Below are 20,432 nucleotides of genomic sequence, written 5' to 3'. Positions count from 1 at the left end.
CTCACAGCGTCATTTACTGTGGACTCAGAAAACACACTGAGTTAAAAACTGAGATACTGCTTTTTCTGAAAAAACAGTTCAAGCTTTTATCCCATCATTGCCCAACTTGCAACCACATAGTCTTTCTGACCAGCATAGAAGATAGTGCATCCTTGTTACAAGACATTAGGAACTGATGCTTTTATCAGATTATTTTTCCCACTTCAGAAGAATTTCCATGGACTGCTATAAAATCATTTGAGAAAAATGCACTCTTTGTGTTTCTTGGCTCCATACCAAAAAAAAAAAATAAGGCCTTTCTCCTGTTTTGCCACTAAGAGCCCAGCTATAGCTGGACATTTGATTAAGAAAACTTGCTAGAGAAGCTTGGTGACTGAATTATGTATCTGATGGGAAAATTCAAATAAAGAAAATGCATCTGTATTTGAAAGGAATGGCCAGCATCTTTCCTTGGTTCCTTCAGGTTATTTATGTACTGATTTTGTGGTTTTGTGAGCTGTCAAGCTCAGCAAGTGTAAGCATCTGACTTAAACAGATGTGTATCTTCTTTAAAAATTGTTACTTTTAAGCTGTGTGGTTGTAATGAGAGGGAGAAGAACTTCTAGATCTCATTTTTCTAATAGGCCAGAATTAAAGGCATGTGATGATAAAAAGTCAAAGTAAATTGAGTAAATTGACTGAATGCTCTTTTTGACAATTATATAGAAGGGAACATAAAATACTTTCTTCTGTTTGCAGGAATAGACAATCTCTATGAGAGGGCTCTTCACATCCGCAAACTCCTCCTGACTTTGCCCAGGTCGGTCCTTATAGTGATGAGATACCTCTTCGCCTTCCTCAATCAGTAAGTACTTACCCCAGGTACTGCAGCTTTCTCTGCCTTCCTTTGCAACAGGGAGTTGAAGTTCTTTGGGTTTACTCATACTTTATGTAGAATTCACATTTGAGCTCCATTTAACACAAAAGATGATCTTCAATTGGCAGTCGAAATAGAATGAAAGTGCTGGATTCCATTCACATTAAAATTCCATTTGTCCAGAATTGAACAAGACAGATTAAAGTGTTGTCTGAAATGGGGAGTGCAGTCTACAGCATTAAAGCTGGCAACAAAATAAGCCGGTAAGAAAAATAACAAATACAAACTGTAGCTACATTAAAACTAGTTTATGCAATTTAAAAATGCATTTCTTTTTCCTTATCTCAAGCTAATTTCTCCTGATGGGAAAAAAACCCTGTATATTCAAGCAGCACAGGCACTACAAGCTGCCTGTTTCATGCTAGGCACTGCCAGGGTGTCTTGCTGCTTCTGTTTTCTGATAACAGGAGTATGAGCATAGAGAGCACACATCCCCTTGTATGCTTTGATGTAGAGTAGCTTGTTTCTCACATTGCAAAATGCAGGCTGGAAGGAGGGCTGTGTGAGAGGGAAAGTGGTGTTCATGTCTTCATCATCCCAGAAGAAACTTCTTCTTTCTGTAAGATAAAATAAAAGACAGGTTGGGCAATTGATCTGTGTTTCTTCTTCCAGTCCTTCATGGCCCTCTCTGGTTTTGCTGACCCCAATGGTTTCACAGAAAATTTTGCTTATGTCCACTTTGCCCTGATTCTAACTTTTCTCTTTCTACTGTCAGTTTGTCTGTTTCCTGTTCTATCTGTTTTCATATCACCTTTTTCCTCTATTTTCCTAAATTTGCCCTTTGCTGATTCATTCTGTCTTTGTGACCTTCCCCATTTCATGCAGCCTGTCTGTTCCTATAGAAACAGGGTCTTTTGCAGCCAGGTTATTTGTTCATGCCTGTAGTCACAGCTGTTCCTGTTTCCTTTCTTCTAGCAATTTCTGAACCACTTTGAAGAGAGAAACAGAGATCTAAAGTTTTATGAAAATAGCCATTCCTTTGAAACTGAATCCATCCCCCAAAAATTATACCATATAAATGTCTTTAAAGCTTACATCACGGCTACTCCTCTGCAGAGACATACAGATCCACCAGAGCTGTATAGGGTTGTACTTGTTATGTGATCATGTTAGCTACATCTGTGCTCTCCACAGGAATGCAGTTTGGAAAGCAGATTAAATACCTTACTGCCTCCAAATTGCTCCTGGTGCATCCACAGGAAAAATATTCCCATTATTTGACTTCCTGCAAATCCCATTCTGCTTTTTGCATATGCAGTTATGCCTGCTTGGCTACATGATGTCGTCAGGTCTCATAGCAGATCTAACCTGGCATAGCCTCCCACACAAAGCTCCAAAGTTAGACCAAGTTGCTCAAGGCTTTGGCTAGTCAAGAACCTCAAACAGCAGCAACTCTCCAAGCAGTCAGTCCCAGTACTAGATCACTCTTATAGTAAAGAAATTTTTTCCTGCTTTCATTGGAATATCCCTTGCTGTGTCTACTGCCTCTCATCTCTTTGCATCTATGTAATGCAGCCATGATATTATGAAAAATCCTTTGCTGGGGTTTTTCCCCTCCTGAGAAGCTGAGGAGCCTCAGGAGAGAAATGTAAACAATTACTATCTGCTGCTGTGGAATGCAACAGGTGCATCTGTGATTGGTCCATATGGATTGTTTTCCATTGATGACCAATCACAGCCACCTGTGCCAAGGCTGTGAGGAGTCACAGGATTTTTGTTATTCTATTCTGTTCTGTTCTTGTTGTAGCCTTCTAATCTCTCTGTTCTTTAGTATAGTTTTAATGTAGTATTTTAATATAATATTTAACATAATAAATCAGCCTTCTGAAATGGAGTCAAGCCTCGCGTCTCCACACACGGAGAGTTCACCACAACAATGTCTGTCTTGCTCTTGTTAATAATCTTATATATAGTAGGAGATTGCAGCTAAATTCTCCAGTAACCCCTTCTAAAGGCTGAACAAATCCAGTTCTCTCTGCTTTAGATTATAATTCATATGCTTCAGCTCTCCAGCCATCTCCGTTGTAGTCCTTTTCTGGGCTTGTACCAGTTTGTCAGTCTCTCAAAACTAGCCACAGATCCTCATGTGCAACTTCACAGTTGGAAAAGGAATAATTCACTCTCTTAACCTGCTGCCTTTTCTCTTCCTAGTATAGCCACAAATGCTGTGGAATGACTTCCCATGGGCAGGACTTTGCATTCGTCCTTGTTGAACTTGAGTTCCCACTTCTCCATTCCTCCATCTTGTCAAGGTCCTTCTAAATGGTAGCCCTGTGTCTGACCTTCGGCATTTTTACTGCTCCCTTCCCAGTGTGGCATCACCTGTAAGCTGGCTGAGTGTGCCCTCCATCCCCTTGTGTAGGTCATTCATGGAGATGCTAAACAGTACCAGCCTTGCTATTGAGCCCTGAGGAGCACTGCTTATTAACAGCCATCAGCAGAACTTCACATTTCACGATGATAGTTACAACCTTTTTTTACAGTGTTGCATGTATAAAGTCTGAACCACCTAATAAATCAGAAGAACAAGATGTCTCCAATTAACACACAGGGGACAGGATAGTAAATCATGGCATAAGAAAGAGGTGAACATTATTAATTTTAAAAGCTAGTTATGAGGGTTGTCATGTAGAAGGTTTGCCTCATGCATATGTATTGTTTAAATGTGGAAAACACTCTAAAATTCCCTTTCTAGAGGGAACATGGTGTTGTATTTGAGCACAACCAGACATCAGAATTCCTATTTCTATAGGAATATTCCAATTAGAATATTCCTATTCCTATGCTGCCTCAGAGTGCAGGACAACATAGTATAGGGCAGCCCAGCACTTCAGGTTCTACCTGACAGGCCTCACATAGAACCATTCAAAAGCCAGCTTTTCCAGTAAAAATGCCAATGCTTTAAACAAGGGAATAGATAGCAACTTCTCCTTCAAAATTGAAAATTAGTAACATTGCATTTTCTGGAAGAAAGAAGAGCTTGCAAAAGTTGATTAATGACAATGAAGGCTTTTCATTTGGACACTTCCATAATGAAACTGTTGTGGGAGTTTGTGAGCAGAAGGCAAGGTGCTTAGGAATTTTAGTCTGTATGGTAAAAACAGAAACCAAAAGTCACAAGAGTCCTTGCAAGATCCAGGAACTTAGTTGCCTGCAGAAGAGAATTCTGTGTTCCTAAGTTGTGTAGCCAGCTGTTGAAAGAGATGCACCCAGGTCCAATGAGAAATGTATACTCACTTTGCATCCAGTTCACTTGGAGCACTGCTGAGATAGAAGCAGCAGCAGGTGATGTTAACCCATTAAGTCAGCGTACACTCAACATGGTAGCCTGGAACACTCACACACATATATATAAATACATATGTGGTATAAACTCACTTTATAGTATGCAACCTGTTGAAGAAATCCTGTGTTTTTTTCCATTTCTTTATGTAGGATTGTCAATGACAACAGGAAATCTCTAAGTTGTGATTTTAAAAAGTTTTCTACAGTTTTCAGAATAAGGTTATTCACAGTGGAAAAGTCAATTTTTCTTGATTTTTCTGTTATAACAGCCTTTCACAGTACAGTGATGAAAACATGATGGATCCATACAACTTGGCCATTTGTTTTGGGCCAACCCTGATGCCTGTTCCAGACATACAAGACCAGGTGTCTTGTCAGGCACATGTGAATGAGATAATCAAAACTATCATCATCCATCATGAGGCTATTTTTCCAGATGTGAAAGAACTTGATGGACCAGTGTATGAAAAATGCATGGCTGGAGATGACTATTGGTAAGTTGGAATATTATCCTTCTATCTCCTAAACAAAATTATTAGGCTGGTTAGAAGTATGAAGATAAATGAGAAGAGCATTTAGGTCCACACAGTAAAGTGTTAAGTATGAAAAAGTGAAGCAAAGGCAATTGTGATGATGTTTCCTACAACATTTTGTGGAGGAAGCTGCTTTGTGTTCAGCCAGAGATAGAATTCCAGGTGTAGAGAAGCACACAGGCAGGTAGGAAATTGTTTCTTTGGCTGTGAACCACCTTACTAAATTTCAGCTTATGATGGCTGCTCCTTTTCTTTGTTGTGCTTTAACAGCAGGCAGGTAGCTAAATACCACACAGGCTCTCACTCACTCTCCTCACAGTGGGATGGGGGAGAGAATCGGGAAAAAAATGTAAAATTCATGTGTTGAAATGAAGACAGTTTAATAGGACAGAAAAGAAAGGGCAAATAACAATAATTAGAATATGCAAAACAAGTGATGCACAATGCAGTTGTTCGTCATCACATCAGTGCCCGAGCAGCAGCCCCTGACCAGCTTTGTCCCAAGTTTATATGCTGAGCATGACACCACATGGTCTGGAATATCCATTTGGCTGTTTGGGGTCAGGTGTCCTTGCTGTGTCTCCTTCCAGCTTCATGTGCCTCCAAGTCTACCTGCAGGTGTGGTGGGGTGCTCAGTGTGAACACTGCTCAGGAGCAACTAAAACATCACTGTGTTGTCAACATTATTCTCATCCTAAATACAAAACACATCACTGTACCAGCTACGTGGAAGAAAATTAACTGTATCCCAGCCAAAACCAGGACACTCCCTTGGCAGCAAACACACAGTTTTTATTTATAAAGGAATCAAGTGTTCTGAGGGCTTCTTGATGTTGGAATTTTGTTTCAAGGAAATGCATATAGGCTTCTTCATTAGTTATGTATTCATAACACAGGTAGCACACTAGTTGCACATAACTTTGTAGCATTAGAAGAATACTTTTAAATAATCTCATGGAGGTGGCATATTTTTGATGTATGTTGTTCCTCTCTTGCCTCCAGTGACAGCCCATACAGTGAGCATGGTACCTTGGAGGAGGGGGACCAGGATGCCAGTACAGAGCCCCACACCAGTGAAGATGGTGAGTTTGTTACTTTACTGTGCCTTTGATGAGGGTAAGTCCTACAGGTGTTCCAGGCAGGAGACCGTCTTCCTTTCCTAACTGTGTCTTATTTAAAAGAAGGAAATTTCAGTCCTGCTGTTCTGTAGCAAATCTTTAATCTCTATTTGTGTGCTTTTGCACTCTTGATTCATCTGTGTTTGACCAGCTGTTTCCTTGTTCTCTCCTGATTCGCCCAGTCACAGGAAGGGCAAGAGAGAAACTATTTCAGTCAGCACATATTATTTTCTGACATAATGTTACATTTTTAGTGACTCTTTTGTCTACAAAAACTAAACTTGTCAAAAGTGTGCCCTTAAATATTGCAGCTAGAGGATATTTGCCATTGAAGCTCTATTTTTATATGAATTTAAAAGCTGCTCTCTCTAAAGTATTTATAACAACTTAAAAACATGTGTGTACCCCCCACAGTGAAACTTTTTGAACAGTAATAATTTTCTGTAAATATCAAATCATGTATACTTCTGGGTGTGAGAGGTATCAATGAAAAAATTTATGCAACTCTATTATAGTAATTGTTTTAATCCAGGTCATAAATGTGTATTCAACTGTGACAGTTTGACCATCCTTCAGATGTCCCTCACCGTAACTTCTGCCAAGTTTCAAGCAAATTTAACAGATAGAAAAGGATTCTCAAAATTGTTATATAACTACTATTTTTGTGAGAATTAGTAGCTCATTAGAGTTGAAGGATTCAGAATAACACTCCATGGGCAGCAGTGTGAGCTCTCTGCCTATCTGGCCAGCAGGCAACCCAGACAGAGCAATCAGCACTCGTGCACTTAGCAGCAGTAGAAACAAAAGCTTCCCCTTGTCCCTTGCAGAGGATGTGTGGAGGAAGGAAGAGGAAAAGACAGAGCAGAGGAGAGGGGAGGAAAAGAGCTACAGCAGAAAAGGATTTTTTTTTCTTTAAATAATGTCATAAGGGATACTGTTTGGAGCCGGGACAATTGCTGTAGGGAAGGGAAACCGGAAGGTGTATGTATAGGAAGCCTGGCTACACTGCTCCCGTTGCACACAGAGCAAAGTAAACAATAGTTCCACTCTGGCCGTACCGTCAGCTTTGTCACGTACGCAGGATGTCAGTGACAGATTGTCTGTCTCTTCCCCTTTGCCAAGGTGAGGAGGGGCAGGCAGAGTCTGTCAGTGCAGCTGTTTGGAGAGGAGGGACATTTGGGTGGGCAGACATTACAAAAATGGGGAAAACTGAGAGTAGGAGAGAAATCTTGGTCTTCTGCATGGGTGTACAGCCGTGCCTGTGCAGCAGGCAGTACCAACAGCTCTATGAGACAGGCTGTGCATGGGCTCCTCTTGACCAGCTCTGTACAGCTAAACCCACCATCCTTCTACAACACATCTCTTCTGAGCAGTGTGAACAAACTCAAAGTCACACCTTATTTTTCCAAGACAGTATAGCTGTACTTTAGAAGTACAGCTCCTTCTTCCATTGGAGGTATGAAGCAAGAGTGGAAGCTGAGGAAGTTTGCCTGTCTCTCATTTAGAGCACAAGTAAAGTGTAGATGACACACCAGTTCATTATACTGGGGCCAACGTCAGGGTCCCATGACCAAACTGACCAAGTGGCACGAGTGGACATGGAGAAGAAGTGCAGCCATCAAAGCAGTTACTTCAAAGCCATGCCTAGGAAAGATGAAAACATCAGCAGGATACGGAGGAGCAGGACTGCGGCATTGCATGATGCATCATTTGTGCCTCAGTCATCATGGGCTATACCCCACCACTGTGTTGTTATACCAGTTTTACATTCCTGTCACAGTATTACTTGTGTTGTGTTGTGAATGTGTCACCAGGGAAGACAAACCCTGAAGAGAACCTGTCAACAGGACAAAGTTCTGTTAAAAGATTTAGCTGCTCAAGACATGGGGTTTTGTTCACCAGATCACCCAGTAGTTTAATTCTAGTTGCCTCATCACACCTTTTTAATTAATGCAGTGCCAAAAGGAGTGGACATCTGTGTTTACAGAGAAATAATTGTTAGCACAAAAATATTTGTAAGCTAGATAAATACTGCTGCAAAGCTAAAGATTAACAAGCCTGGATTGCACACAGAAACTGTTCATTTTCGATTCCAACCTGCAAGCTCTAACCCATTTTTTTCCATTAATATGGCTTTCTGTTGTAATAGCACGGTTTTCTAATGTAGGTTACAGACTTTAAATTAAATGCACTCACTCTCTTTTTTCTCATACATTCATGTGTTTGTGCTCTGGACAATTCCTTTTAAAAAGCATTATTTACACCAGATATGAGAATAGGTGAAAATTTTTCAGTTTGCTTACTGAACTTCATGAGTCACTGATAGACATGTGGTGGATAGCAAAAACCCTTCTACTAAAGGAGTATTTTGAAGTTTTAATGTGCTTGATTCATTGATTGTAAGCTGGATGCATCACTGCCAGCTGAATGTGGAGAGAGAGAAAGGGAGGTGCCACATTGCTGCTGTATTGATCAGACCTGTGGTACTTACGTGGCTCCCTCTGTTAGGACATGGAAGAAGCAGATTCTGTAAATGCTGAGGGGCTTTTTTCATGTTGAAAATCTGATTATTTTTATGCTAAAATGTTGTATACATACGTAAGACCGAGGTGCCTACGCCACAGGAATTACAGGGTCATTGAAACATAATCCAGAGGTTACAATCAAAACCAAAAGGATTTCTTTTACTTACTGTTGCTGTAAAGTTAAACTCCAAGTGGCTCTCTCTTTTTCTCTCGCTCAAGTGCCTACTGGAAAAAACCATCTCTAGGGGCTGTGTCAGTAGTGCTAGAAATGTTCATTACAATTTAGAAAACAACAAGACTTTAAAAATTAAAAATTAAGTTATGTCCACAGAGGTAAAATGCAGTAGGATTGGGAAAAAATATTACCACATATAAATGAACATATAAATATTTCATAACTGCTTTATTTTAAGCATATAGATTGTTGTGAGTTTTTTTCCCTAAGTTTACAGGTGTTCATGTGTTTCAGTTGATCACTTGAAAGGGAAGCAGGAAAGAAAAGGAACTGCACTTTTCTGTTGTGTTTTCAGGCTTTTTTAGATATACAGAAGGTATCCTGATAAGGGAAACATATTAGTTTTTCCTTTCTCCTAAAACTGGAAATGAAATTTAATTTGTGAAGTTCAGAACATTTGTACTCAAGCTGAGACACAAAAAAAAAAAAATACCTGTAATTTTGCTGCAGACAACCTTTACCTGAAAATGTCTCTGCAGTAAAGATTCAAAGGACATTGTTCATGTTTTACTGAAACAGCTGTTAGCATATTTCCTTTACCTTCAAATTGATGGAGATTTTTTATTCTTGTTGGAGTCATATGGTAAAGAGTGACTAGATCTGTTTGTAGAGGAAGTAAACATTTCCTGAGGAAGTTAGACAGATGGAGTTCTCCTAGGAAAACATACATAAAATTAATACTATGCTCTCCATAGATATCTCCTAAACTTAGGATAAAACTTAGATGGTATTTCTGCTGAAAACAAAACTTACAGGGACATGTCAGACTATACATTGTTGTTCCCAATGCATAGGCATTTTCTTGCTCTTTGCTAGTGCATGCTGTGATCAGCACATTGCCAAATTCTGTTTTGTCAACACCTTGCAACAGTTCCTTGCTTTTGCTCTTCCCAGTCAGAGAACTGCTGTCCTGAGGACATTCTGAAATTACAAAACCACTCTATTCTCTGATGGGATGCAGAATATAAAGAAGTAGGGAGATAGCATCTTCCTGGGGAGTTCAAGGGCATACTTTATTCCCAACAGACAGGCTACCTGGGAAAAATGAGGAAGTACAGAGCAGAGCAACTCCCCTAGAAAAAGTGCAGGGGATGGTGTCCCCTCCTTTCCTTAGCTCCTTGTGCCCTGAGGCATAAGGGGCAGCCCAGGTCCAATTCACTACCATCACCTCTGTAGGGAGGTTAGGTCTACATCTGGCACTCCGGTCTCAAAACTAAAACTAACATGTTTATTCTGCCCTTTCTGCTCTCCCAAGCAGCATGAGTTTTTCCCACAGCTCTTCAGTTTGTCCTGATTTTTTCTTTCCATAGCATTTCCTGATTCACTAGAGATTATAGCTGGTGAGATCCTGTATTCCATCAAAAACTTCTTGGTATTTTAGCTGAATGCCCGCAGGTACGGACAGAGCAGTGCAATCACGCTTCCCTCTGAGCTGTCAATTTTACTGTTAGACGTTAGTACCAGACAGAATTTGAGTTACAGATCCCAAATTTAGCTTTCATTGCCTTAGCTTTTTGGAAATACTCATCTGTCATTCAATAACCTTGATACAAAATGGCTTAACTTTCCAAAATGCATTTGTGTGTAGGAGTAACTGTCATGGTACTTTAGTTTTCACTATTAAAGCTTGACTGTAACAAGGTGAATTACTGTTTCAGTGCAGTCTCAGTACTGTTTGCTGTAGGAAAGTTATCTCTGTGTATAAAGAAACAAAACCAGCCCTTTCACAGTAGGAAAACCTGTCTGAACTCATTTTTTGTCCTCTTCACAAAATCTGTGTGAAATCTACTGGGCACTCCTCCCTGAGGAGGTGGGATTTGTTACCCAGGCAATCTGATGTGCATGTCTCAAAAGTCACATCCATTATGGGTACATTAACAATTCATGCAGCTGGTTCCAGTGGGACATCATCATTCAGACCTCTGAGAAAATATGTGAGTCTTGCAGGTGGTAGAAGGTTACAATAAACAGGATTCTCATTGCACAGCATATTTATATGAGCATAATTCCACTGAGCAAGACAAAACTGTTTCTAGTTTAGTCCACTAATTTGTAAATAAAAAGACCTGTATACTCAATTGTGGGATACTGTATGGTCTGTTGATGTTAGCAGAGAAACAGGACATTCCATAGCCAATCAGTGTAGGGGTTTGTCCATCAACCCAGTTCTCATGAGCATTACCAGTTAACTGTGGAGAATGTCTAAGGAAAATATGTGCAGGAAATTTGGGATTTTATGACTTACTGCAAAACTTTTTTGTTTGGCTGACTTAATTTTTTTCTTTACATTTTAAAGTATTGCCTGTTAGTGAGTGACTGGCTCTCCAAAGCCTGGGAGGTTTTATTTCTGAATTCTTGACCAACTCTACCATCACCCATAAATTAGCTGTAATATAAGAACAGAGTACTCGTACAAATGTCTGCTCCTTTTCAATCTTACCTGATTCCAGTATTTCCTTCTTATAATAAATTCCATGAGCAATACACATGGTAGGAGAAGAACTGTGCTCTTTTGTCAGGGTTACATTATTGCCATTTCATATTGCCCTCTTAAAGACAAAGCAAGATAAACAGGCATGTTTAGTTTTACCTCTTTGCATTTTCTGAGCCTTGCAGTTGCTTTGTGGCATCTGCATTTTCTGTTAGAGAGAGACAGAGTAGCATATCATAATGCTACCACCATTAGAGGTCTCTCAGTTTTCCAGAATGTTTCTTTCTGTGTCAGCATTATAGTTTCTTTGCTTAAAAACATAAACCAAGAAACCCTTCAGCCCCACTCACCAGGGAATGCCAGTGAGTGAGACATCCGTAGGGGCCATGATGTTTGTTTCTCATCAGGCTGAACAAAGACATTGGACACATACCAAGGAACTCCTAGGTTTCATTGTACAGTCACCATAACTTTGGCCACCAGCCCAATATTTAGACTCATAAGGTATTGGCTAACACACCCTTAAATTTCTTACAACACGCTCCCACAAGAGAGGAGGTGAACGGGCCCTTAATTTTGTACAGTACACTTCAGTAAGTTCACAACTCCCACAACACACAACCAAAGGTGCTGACTCACAAGTCACAGTACATTTGATATTCAGAGGTGCTGGCTCACAAGCTCTTCCGTCCCACAACAAACTTCAAAGCAGAGTATGGGGTAGAATATGATAGTTGTGCTTTGCCCATGCAAGGCAAGGGAAGAAAACAAAAAATAAAACCAGTGGTTTGATCCTGCATTGTTGCTGCTGTGTCAGAGCAGAGACTGAGACAAAGAAAGCAAAAGAGAAAGAGAGGAAAAAGACAAAGAACAAAAAAGATAATGTGGTCCTCTACAGCCATCAGTTAGGGATGCATTTTCAGGAATGTATACTGTTATTGCTAGGTCCTTAATAGTGTTTATATAATTGAAATAATTTCTGCCACCATACATTACTTTTGTGTTTGTAACAGTGAATTCCCCATATCACTGTATTCCATCTGTGTAAAGTTTCTGAGTTAGTAACTTCTAAAGACATTGCAGTTTGTCACTGGCAGGAACGCTTAAAGTGACTGCAGAAGCAGCAAGCCACAAGACAGTCTTCTGCAGGCTGGGCAAGTTAATAAAAAAAGGAGCTGCAAAATATAACCTTAATAAAGGTGCTGTCATTATGTTTTCACACTGTAGAACGAAGTTAATTTTAAAAAGACATTCCTGTGCAAAATGTTGTCATAAAGGGACAGTGGCTTTCATTACCAGCCTGGTTCTTTAGGGAATTACAACCTCAGCAATTTTAATTCACACCAGACAGAAAGTTGCTATGCTAGTCATTAGCCCAGATGTTAATTTCCATCTAAATATTGCTCTAATTATGTAAAGAAATTAGTCATTTCAGGGACTCTTCAGTAACTGGAATCATCAGAGTATGTGATTTTTAGACCTGTATTTTGCAGTTTTTTCTTTATGTTTTGAGACTTTGATGACAACATTTAATCAGTTAGAGCTCAGGTGCTTTTGGTTTTATGCAAACGAAATGAGAGCTTGTTAAAATCACAGCTTTTTGCTGGATGCCTGGGCACAGCTCTGGCCATAGCTGCAGGGCCCCTTTGCTGACATCAGTAGCTCTCCATCCCAGCACAGGTTATGGGATGGAGCCCATTTCCAGCCTAAGGCTGAATTTACCAGCGTTCTGACAGAAGATTAGCCAGGACTGCTGTAGCCAGTGTTTGGCTTCAGAAAACACCAGCAGCCTCCCCTGAAGAAACCAGGGTAGCTCGAGATTTTGGAGCAGTCAGAGCTGCTTTAAGCAACTTGAGGCCACACAGAGACTGTCCCTGTGGTCTGGAGCTGCCTTGTCTCTCTCCAAAAGGGCATTAAGGCAGTGAATTAAAGCATGAGACTTTGGTGCTGTATAAAACACTAGGTTTCAGTAGGTCTGCATGCTCGTCACGTAAAAGACAGAATTTCCATGGCCCAGAATTTTCAGCAGGGTATCCCTACTCATGCACAGGCTAATCTGGTCTTCCTTCCCTTGCCACTGCACATGGTAAGAGCACTCCTATTTACTTTTCCCTTATCATGCTGGTTCCTTGGGCCTTTGGTTAATCATCTGAGTTGGTTCTTTTTGTTTTCAGAAGTCTTTATTGCCTGGCCTCCATCCCAGTCTCCAGCACGCAGGAGCCCTTCCAGCAGGAGGCAGAGGCCTCTCTTTCAAAGGCAGTTGTAACATTTGAGTATGCTGTTGTTTTCTGCAGCTCCCGAAGCAGCCCAGATGTTTCACACCTGGGACACAGATTGATTATGTTTCTTTGTAAGGAGCACATTGTAACCACTGCCTGAAGTCTGCCTTCCTTCATCTGATCTCTGTCAGAACGAGCACTGAGAAAATGCAAAAAATGGGGCTGATGAAACCCAAAAGAGCAATATGTAATCTGATATTTGTTGTTCTTCCCACCCAGAGTGTGAGCCCATAGAAGCTATTGCCAAGTTTGACTATGTTGGAAGATCTGCACGAGAACTCTCTTTCAAGAAAGGAGCTTCCCTTCTGCTCTATCACCGAGCATCTGAGGACTGGTGGGAAGGAAGGCACAATGGAATTGATGGCCTTGTTCCTCACCAGTACATAGTGGTTCAGGATATGTAAGCGGTGTCTGGTGTGGCTGGGTTCTTGGGGGGTGTGAAGTCTGCAGTGCTTAGAAGGGTCAGATATGTTAAACTTTTGCCTTCTATGCAGGATACCTGTCTTTACAGCCCTGAAGTGAAAGCTCCATCAAAAACTACTACTATGCAAAGCTACTTCTATGGATATGTTCCCAGTACATTAAGAGACAGATGCTGCTGCACTTATTTTAGTTTTACTATCTCTGTGTAGCAGTTGCTGACTTTTAGCTTCAGAATAGCAAGAGCTGGGGAAGTGCAGCCCTGACCTCTTGTTTTGCAGTATTAGGCAAGTGCTTTGCCAAGGATGGCAAAGTTCTTTACGGAAGAGTAACATACACTCGAAGTGTAAAGAGCTCAGTAAACAGAGGTATTATAAACAATTCTGGGAGTTGTGCAAGGGCTGCAATGCATTTATAACATGCCTGCTTTTCTTATGGGGATTAAAATCTGAGCGTGCCAAGTTGCTCTCACTCACTGACTTCTCATCTCACCACCTGTGTTCTGTTCAGGGATGATACTTTCTCAGACACACTGAGCCAAAAAGCAGACAGCGAGGCCAGCAGCGGACCCATAACTGAGGACAAGTCATCATCAAAGGACATGAACTCTCCTACTGACCGTCACTCAGATGTGTATTCAGGAAGGTAAGCCTCAGCATAACATGTTTTCAGTAGTCCTGCTCACAGCTCAGCTAACATAGCAATTACTCCTCCACGTGCTTATGCCGGGTCACTACAGTTTGTTCTACCACCACTTCTCCACTGGTGCAGGCAAAGAAAGAGATCGGAACCTCCACCTCCCCTAAGACGCCCAGGCAGGAGCAGTGACGGCCACTGCCCGGTACACCCACCTCACCCTCTGTCCAACTCGGCCATGGAGCTGGGCTCCCCCAACCTGGCAACTCACTGCAGTCCCAGAGCCCTCCTTCAGAACCGCAACCTCAACGCCGACAGCCCTGAACGGCGGCGCAGGCCGGGCCATGGCAGCCTCACCAACATCAGCAGGCACGACTCGCTGAAGAAGATCGATAGCCCTCCCATTAGAAGGTCTACATCTTCTGGGCAGTACACAGGTTTCAATGACCATAAGCCACTGGACCCGGAGTCAATAGCTCAGGTTTGTGTCTTTTTTATTTATGGCACTGTGATTTTCTGAGCAGCAAATCCCATTGAGTAGCACAGAGCACATGCACTGGTGGGAAGGTGTGTGCAGGGGAATATCCCACTTGGCTTTCCAAACAAAGTGTGTGAAAGAAGATGCATTAAACAATCCTGAATAGAAGAAGCACAAAGGGGAGTAAACATTGCAGAAGCAATGAAAAGAAATTATTTCCCATTACTCTGTAATGAAATTGCCTCTGCCATACAGAACACTAGGACAGTGTTAGAATAGCTACATAGATCGCTGTGCTCTGTTGAAGGCTGGCCTATTCTGACTTGCATGTAATTAGTGTTCAGTTATGTCTCAGTATTGTGGTAAGCAGCAAAGTTCTCTCATTGGCTAGTAGCAACCATTGCTATTAAAAGCAGAGGTTTGGCAGTCCAGGGTCTTGTGGATTTTATAGTTTTCCTACAGTTCATACTGTGTGTTGATTTGATGCGTGTAATAGAACCTGATGTGCAAGATGTTGCAGCTACATAAATTGTGGGCCGTCTTACTGTGTGAACAGTCATCAGTGTCATTCCTGGCAGTGAAGAGGTGAAGAGAGTGGAGTAGGAGGCACCGTGATCATCAAATTGGTCTGTGTACTGAGCTGGTAGCGGCTCTTGAGTAAATAGATACCTCTGTCTTCAGAACTCACATTTTGTCTAGGAGGGATAATGTGATTAGTAGGAACACCTTGAGGGTGCTTTATGATTGCAAACACATTTTACAATAACACTGGCACTCGTGTTTTAAAATTTAATGTACTGATAATGCTTGCTTTCAAACTCTGCTTCCAGCAAGGAGTAGAAGGGACTGGCATGCTTAGGTCAGAACCCATGTATTAGGGGTAGAAAGTGCAAGTGTTTTTACTGTTTTATTTCATTCTAAGCTATTACTTTACTTTCCTGGAACAACACTGTTTGGCTTAAGATATCTCTTTTTTATGCCTAGACTAGAACCCAAACTTTGCTTAAACTATGTGAAAGTCAGTGTGAGCAGGCAGGGAAAACAAGATGTTTTAAGCTCAGTTGTTTCTCAATACCACTGAGAAGCAGTAAACTAGTATCTTGGTGTATTCTTTAAGCCTTCAGGCCTGAAATCCTGATGAAGAAAATAGTTTTTCTTAGGTGTGCATACTGACCAGTATCTTACAGATTTTTTCTGTTTAAGATTTAACTTGGTGAAACAAGAGGAGAGAAGAGCTGATAGGCACACAAACTTTATTTCGTTAGAAAACTAGGATTTGTAATCCATGGGAGGGAATACAGACCCTGAACACCTGAGGCTTTAGTTGAGCTGAGCAGTTAGCTAAGAGTGAGCAAATGGACTAAAATCTTTGCAGTTTTCAGTACCCAAGAGATGACAGAAATCTTCACCACTAAAACATTGCTAAGCAAACATCAGTTGTCCTGACAATCACTTCATAAATGGCTTGCAGATTTTGGCGTAACACCTTTTTTTGATTCTGTCATATGAAAAAGCTTAAATGTTTATAATGTCCACCCAAAGCTGCCATGTTGTCAGTTGTAATGTCTTTCAAATAAATCTGGTGGAAATTGATTTTAGCACTGTCATAACTGTTAGAGGATGGTTGGTGAATGAATTAATGCATTTCCTTACCCCTCCCCTTGCTCCGCTGGCATTCGGTAGCAACACGAATGACATGCTGCTCTCTCTTGTGCTCTGCCCCAGGACATCGAGGAGACAATGAACACAGCACTGAACGAGCTCCGTGAGCTGGAGCGGCAGAGCTCGGCCAAACACGCCCCTGATGTCGTGCTGGACACCTTGGAGCAAATGAAGAACACTCCCACCCCTGCCACCTCGACGGAGTCGCTCAGCCCTCTGCACAGCGTTGTTCTAAGGAGCTCCGAGCCCCAGATCCGCCGCAGCACTAGTTCTTCCAGTGACACCATGAGTACTTTCAAGCCCATGGTGGCCCCTAGAATGGGAGTGCAGCTGAAACCTCCTGCTCTTAGGCCAAAACCTATTGTTCTTCCAAAAACAAATCCTAGCATAGGGCCTTCTCCTCCTTCCCAGGGTCCAGCCGACAAATCTTGCACAATGTAGGCAGCTCAGCCACCCACAGCGCCCAGCTGGGGTGTGCTAGGGAAGGAGATGGATTAACAATAGAAGTCAGGGCTCCGTAACATCATTTGTTCATGTTTGTAACTGGAGAGGCTTTGTTTTTCAGTGTTTTTGAATGTATTGTCTGAAAGTAGCTGCATTAACATGGGCATTTGTATTTTGTATGGTTTCGATTAAACGAAAAACTGGACAATTGTGCATAGTTTTAAAAAACAAACATAGACTTACTTGAAAACTTGATGCTGCACCATTTGTAATAAAACCAACACAGATCACAAACAGCTTGCCACGTTGTACCATAATTCACAGTCTTACTGTAGCTATATAATAACAGATCCTGCACAAAACTAAGGGGCGGGAAGGGGTTCAGGGGACATGGAGCCTCTCATTTCTGGGTCACCAAACCAAATCTCAAGCAGGTTAGTAAGAACTGAAGTTTAGCATGTGAGGATTATGTGTCTGTGTGGAATGTCTTAAGTCATCTCAGGCCACATTTCTTATTTAAGACACAAGAAAAAAAATCACCAAACCCTCACAAACTCATAATTGGCACGAGTTTTAGCTTTCCTGTTGGCAGTCTCACTAGAGGCAAGCGCTGAATGGAGCTGGAGATCACACTGCTCTCACTGATACAAAGCAGCATTCCAGGACACAGCTAAAGCACATCTCCAGGATAGTATCTAGAAACTCCTTTTGCTGCCCTCTGTAATAGTGTACCTTCTCCCATGAAGTTAGACCTTCATTCCCTGATACCACATTTCTTACTGAAGCTGAATTTGTTTGAAGTTCACAGAAGCCAGGCTCTGGCGAGTGCATGAACCTGTTGGTCCATTAGGGAGGATGAGGGGCTATTAAAGGGATCAACTACACAGTAATTCAGAAAAGTATCCCATTGACTTTTTGCTCAGTGTCCAATTAAGGATGTGATTTGGGTTGCAATAGCCCGATTTCGAGCTGACCCAGCCGTGCTGACTGCCTTGCGCAGCAAATGCCCCGCTGTGCTGACAGCAGCAAGACAGGGACTCTGAAGGGGGTCTGCCTCCTGCCACTGGTGCAGGGGTCACTCACAGGACAGGCAGCTGAGTTTCTACTGCCTAGATGCAAGCTGACTAAAGTTTTCCATAACCCTTTTCCCCTCCACTTTTCTTTTTTTTAATGACAGAAATCAGTACCTTTCTTATGTCTGTGTGAGTGGCAACTGTCAACTTCGCTTAGTGCTCTGTTGTTAAACTTTTTTAGGCGTGAGCTAAACCTACAGCTGTTTTGCACATTGCAGCAGTAAGCCATAATACTATTTCTGTGAACATATTTTCAAGCATCCAATCCATTAAAAAAGTTTCAATGAATAAAATGGGGGGAAAAGTCACTTGTGGTCCACCTACAGAAGTAGGTGGCTGTAATTAAGATCTGTTTTTCCACATATGCTGTAAGATCTCACTTTTGGAAAGCTTGAAATTGTACAACTAGGTATACATAAAGAATTGAGTTTGGGAGGAGAAGAGTAGGGACAAAATTTGATAGACATAATTGCTGAGGTGACAGGAGTAACTTCCTGTTGTTATTTAGGAGCAATTTATTCCTGCTCTGGTTTACACCTTCTAGACAAGCGATGCAATGTGAAGCTCCAGGTGTGAGAAGTACCCCATGAACTGCCTCTGAGCCCCAAACTATTGCTGGCATTTGCAAACACTTTTCAATCCAGTCAGGGAGTTCACACGCATCTAGGTTAGACACAAAGTCTTAATCCACCACAGTGTGCTGTGCAGCATGGGTCAGCAAACCTCCATCCTTGTCAACTCTACTGCCTGGCCCTAATGCCAGGGCCAGAGCCTAAGCCAGACCAGCCCCAGCTGCAGACCAGTGCTGGTCTGCTCACTTGTTTGGGACCAGAGGTATTTGCAAGTAGTTCCCCAGTTTACTACATGCAGTGGAACAAAACTGGAATTTCAGCTTTCATTTACATACAGTTTTTGTCTAGCATTTTTAAATTAACCCACCTGGCACAATTGAGATGGATACCTGTATCTTTAAATTGCATAGGGAATTTTGTATGTTTAAATAACTGTACTGGACTCCATAATGCTTTTATTAGAAATTGTTTAGCAAAAGAAAATATTAGAAACAGTGCATTTAGTGAATGCATCCACTTAGTGCATTCACGCAGTTAATGTGTAGTTTGATGGTTATTATAGATACTTTAAAGCATAGTAAGTGGATATGTAACAGGAAAGACTGCTACATCTAGAGGCGTACTTAAGGGTAACTCCTGCACACCTAATCCAATCAGTATTGTCCTTTACTGTCAAGTTTGATGAATTGCAGTACTGGTAGCTTCCTGCTTGTTGACTGTTACCTACTTGTGTCAATGTACATCTGTAGTATGTACATGTGAAAGTGCCTTTAAATTTTAGAGGAGCTTTAGCTTTGCTCTTGTACTGTTGCATTTCCATTGCATCCTTTCCTGTTTCGTGTATGGCTGCATTCCCATTGCATTCCTTCCACTCTTGAAGATCAAATAAAAACATGGAAAACCCACAGTTCTGGAAGAGAAATGTACCGTTAATCTGTTGTGACAATGCACTTTTATGTATAGTACTGTACATTTTTGGCATGTACCATTACCAGCTTCAGTATACATTCAAGTTTGTTCCTCATAGTGTATCTTTATAATAAAGAAGATAGTAGTTCTGTCTGTGTGTGTAGTTTTGCTGGGGGAAGCACTGTATCTTCCAACATGGATTGACCATCTACTTCCCACATAAGGGAGCATCCAGCACACCAGCCTCCCCCAGCTACCCACACCCCACGCTGCATCAAGAGCTGTCACCCTCTTGGCCTGAAGAAGCACTTGTTCTGGAAAGTTCCCTGCCTAACTTAAAAGTCCCTCTTTACCTGAAGGCCCCTCACCAAGAGCCACCAGCTTCACATAGTTCTGCCTGAGGAGCCATCAAGAGTAGTCAATCGTGCTCACGCTGGCTGAGGAAACCCCTCGCTGCCCACTTGGCCAAACACCCTGCCACCCCCCTCCTGCTCCCCACGGGAAAAAATGGGGTGAGGAAAACACTCCAGCTTACATATTTTAAACATAGAGTGAAAAGAATTTAAAAGGGACGTTTCTTAAAATGGGGCTATTTCTTGGAACAAAAGAAGAGAGAGATGCTGTCAGGCTGGGAGGGGGTGGGGGGAGTGCCACAGTTAAAGATCTTCAGTGACCTCATGTCTGAGAAATGGTGGCAATGCACACCCTCCCAGCTGGCTCCAGGAGCCAGGGGGCCTGATTGTCAGGCTGATAGCTGCAGAGAGATGTTCTGCCATACATGGATCAGATGCTGTCAAGGACAGTTCCTGGGCTGAGACCACAGCTGCCCAAATAGGCTTGCCATGCTTTCCCACCTTAGATGTTTAGAGGCAGAAGAGCTATTTGGAAATGCATTCTCAATCCCTGCTAAAAAGCC

The 20,432-nt window shown here is 41.8% G+C and overlaps 1 protein-coding gene across 2 annotated transcripts in view; it reads left to right on the top strand.

The window, feature by feature from the left end:
- The window catches only part of SRGAP1 (SLIT-ROBO Rho GTPase activating protein 1), a 138,944-nt gene extending 119,273 nt beyond the window's left edge, over positions 1-19,671 (top strand). For both annotated transcript variants that reach the window (XM_041411324.1, XM_041411325.1), the window contains exons 16-22: positions 739-844; positions 4,471-4,695; positions 5,737-5,816; positions 13,542-13,722; positions 14,253-14,387; positions 14,514-14,859; positions 16,582-19,671. In XM_041411324.1, the coding sequence (XP_041267258.1) occupies positions 739-844; positions 4,471-4,695; positions 5,737-5,816; positions 13,542-13,722; positions 14,253-14,387; positions 14,514-14,859; positions 16,582-16,959 (1,451 nt within the window). In that variant the 3' untranslated portion in view covers positions 16,960-19,671. The remainder of the gene's footprint in view (positions 1-738; positions 845-4,470; positions 4,696-5,736; positions 5,817-13,541; positions 13,723-14,252; positions 14,388-14,513; positions 14,860-16,581) is intronic.
- The last annotated feature ends 761 nt before the right edge of the window (positions 19,672-20,432 follow it).

Source organism: Onychostruthus taczanowskii, unplaced genomic scaffold (genome assembly GCF_017590055.1).
Source record: "Onychostruthus taczanowskii isolate IOZ18803 unplaced genomic scaffold, ASM1759005v1 scaffold35, whole genome shotgun sequence".
NCBI lineage: Eukaryota > Metazoa > Chordata > Aves > Passeriformes > Passeridae > Onychostruthus > Onychostruthus taczanowskii.
Note: the sequence above shows the minus strand (reverse complement) of the source record. Positions and strands in the feature narration are given on the sequence as shown.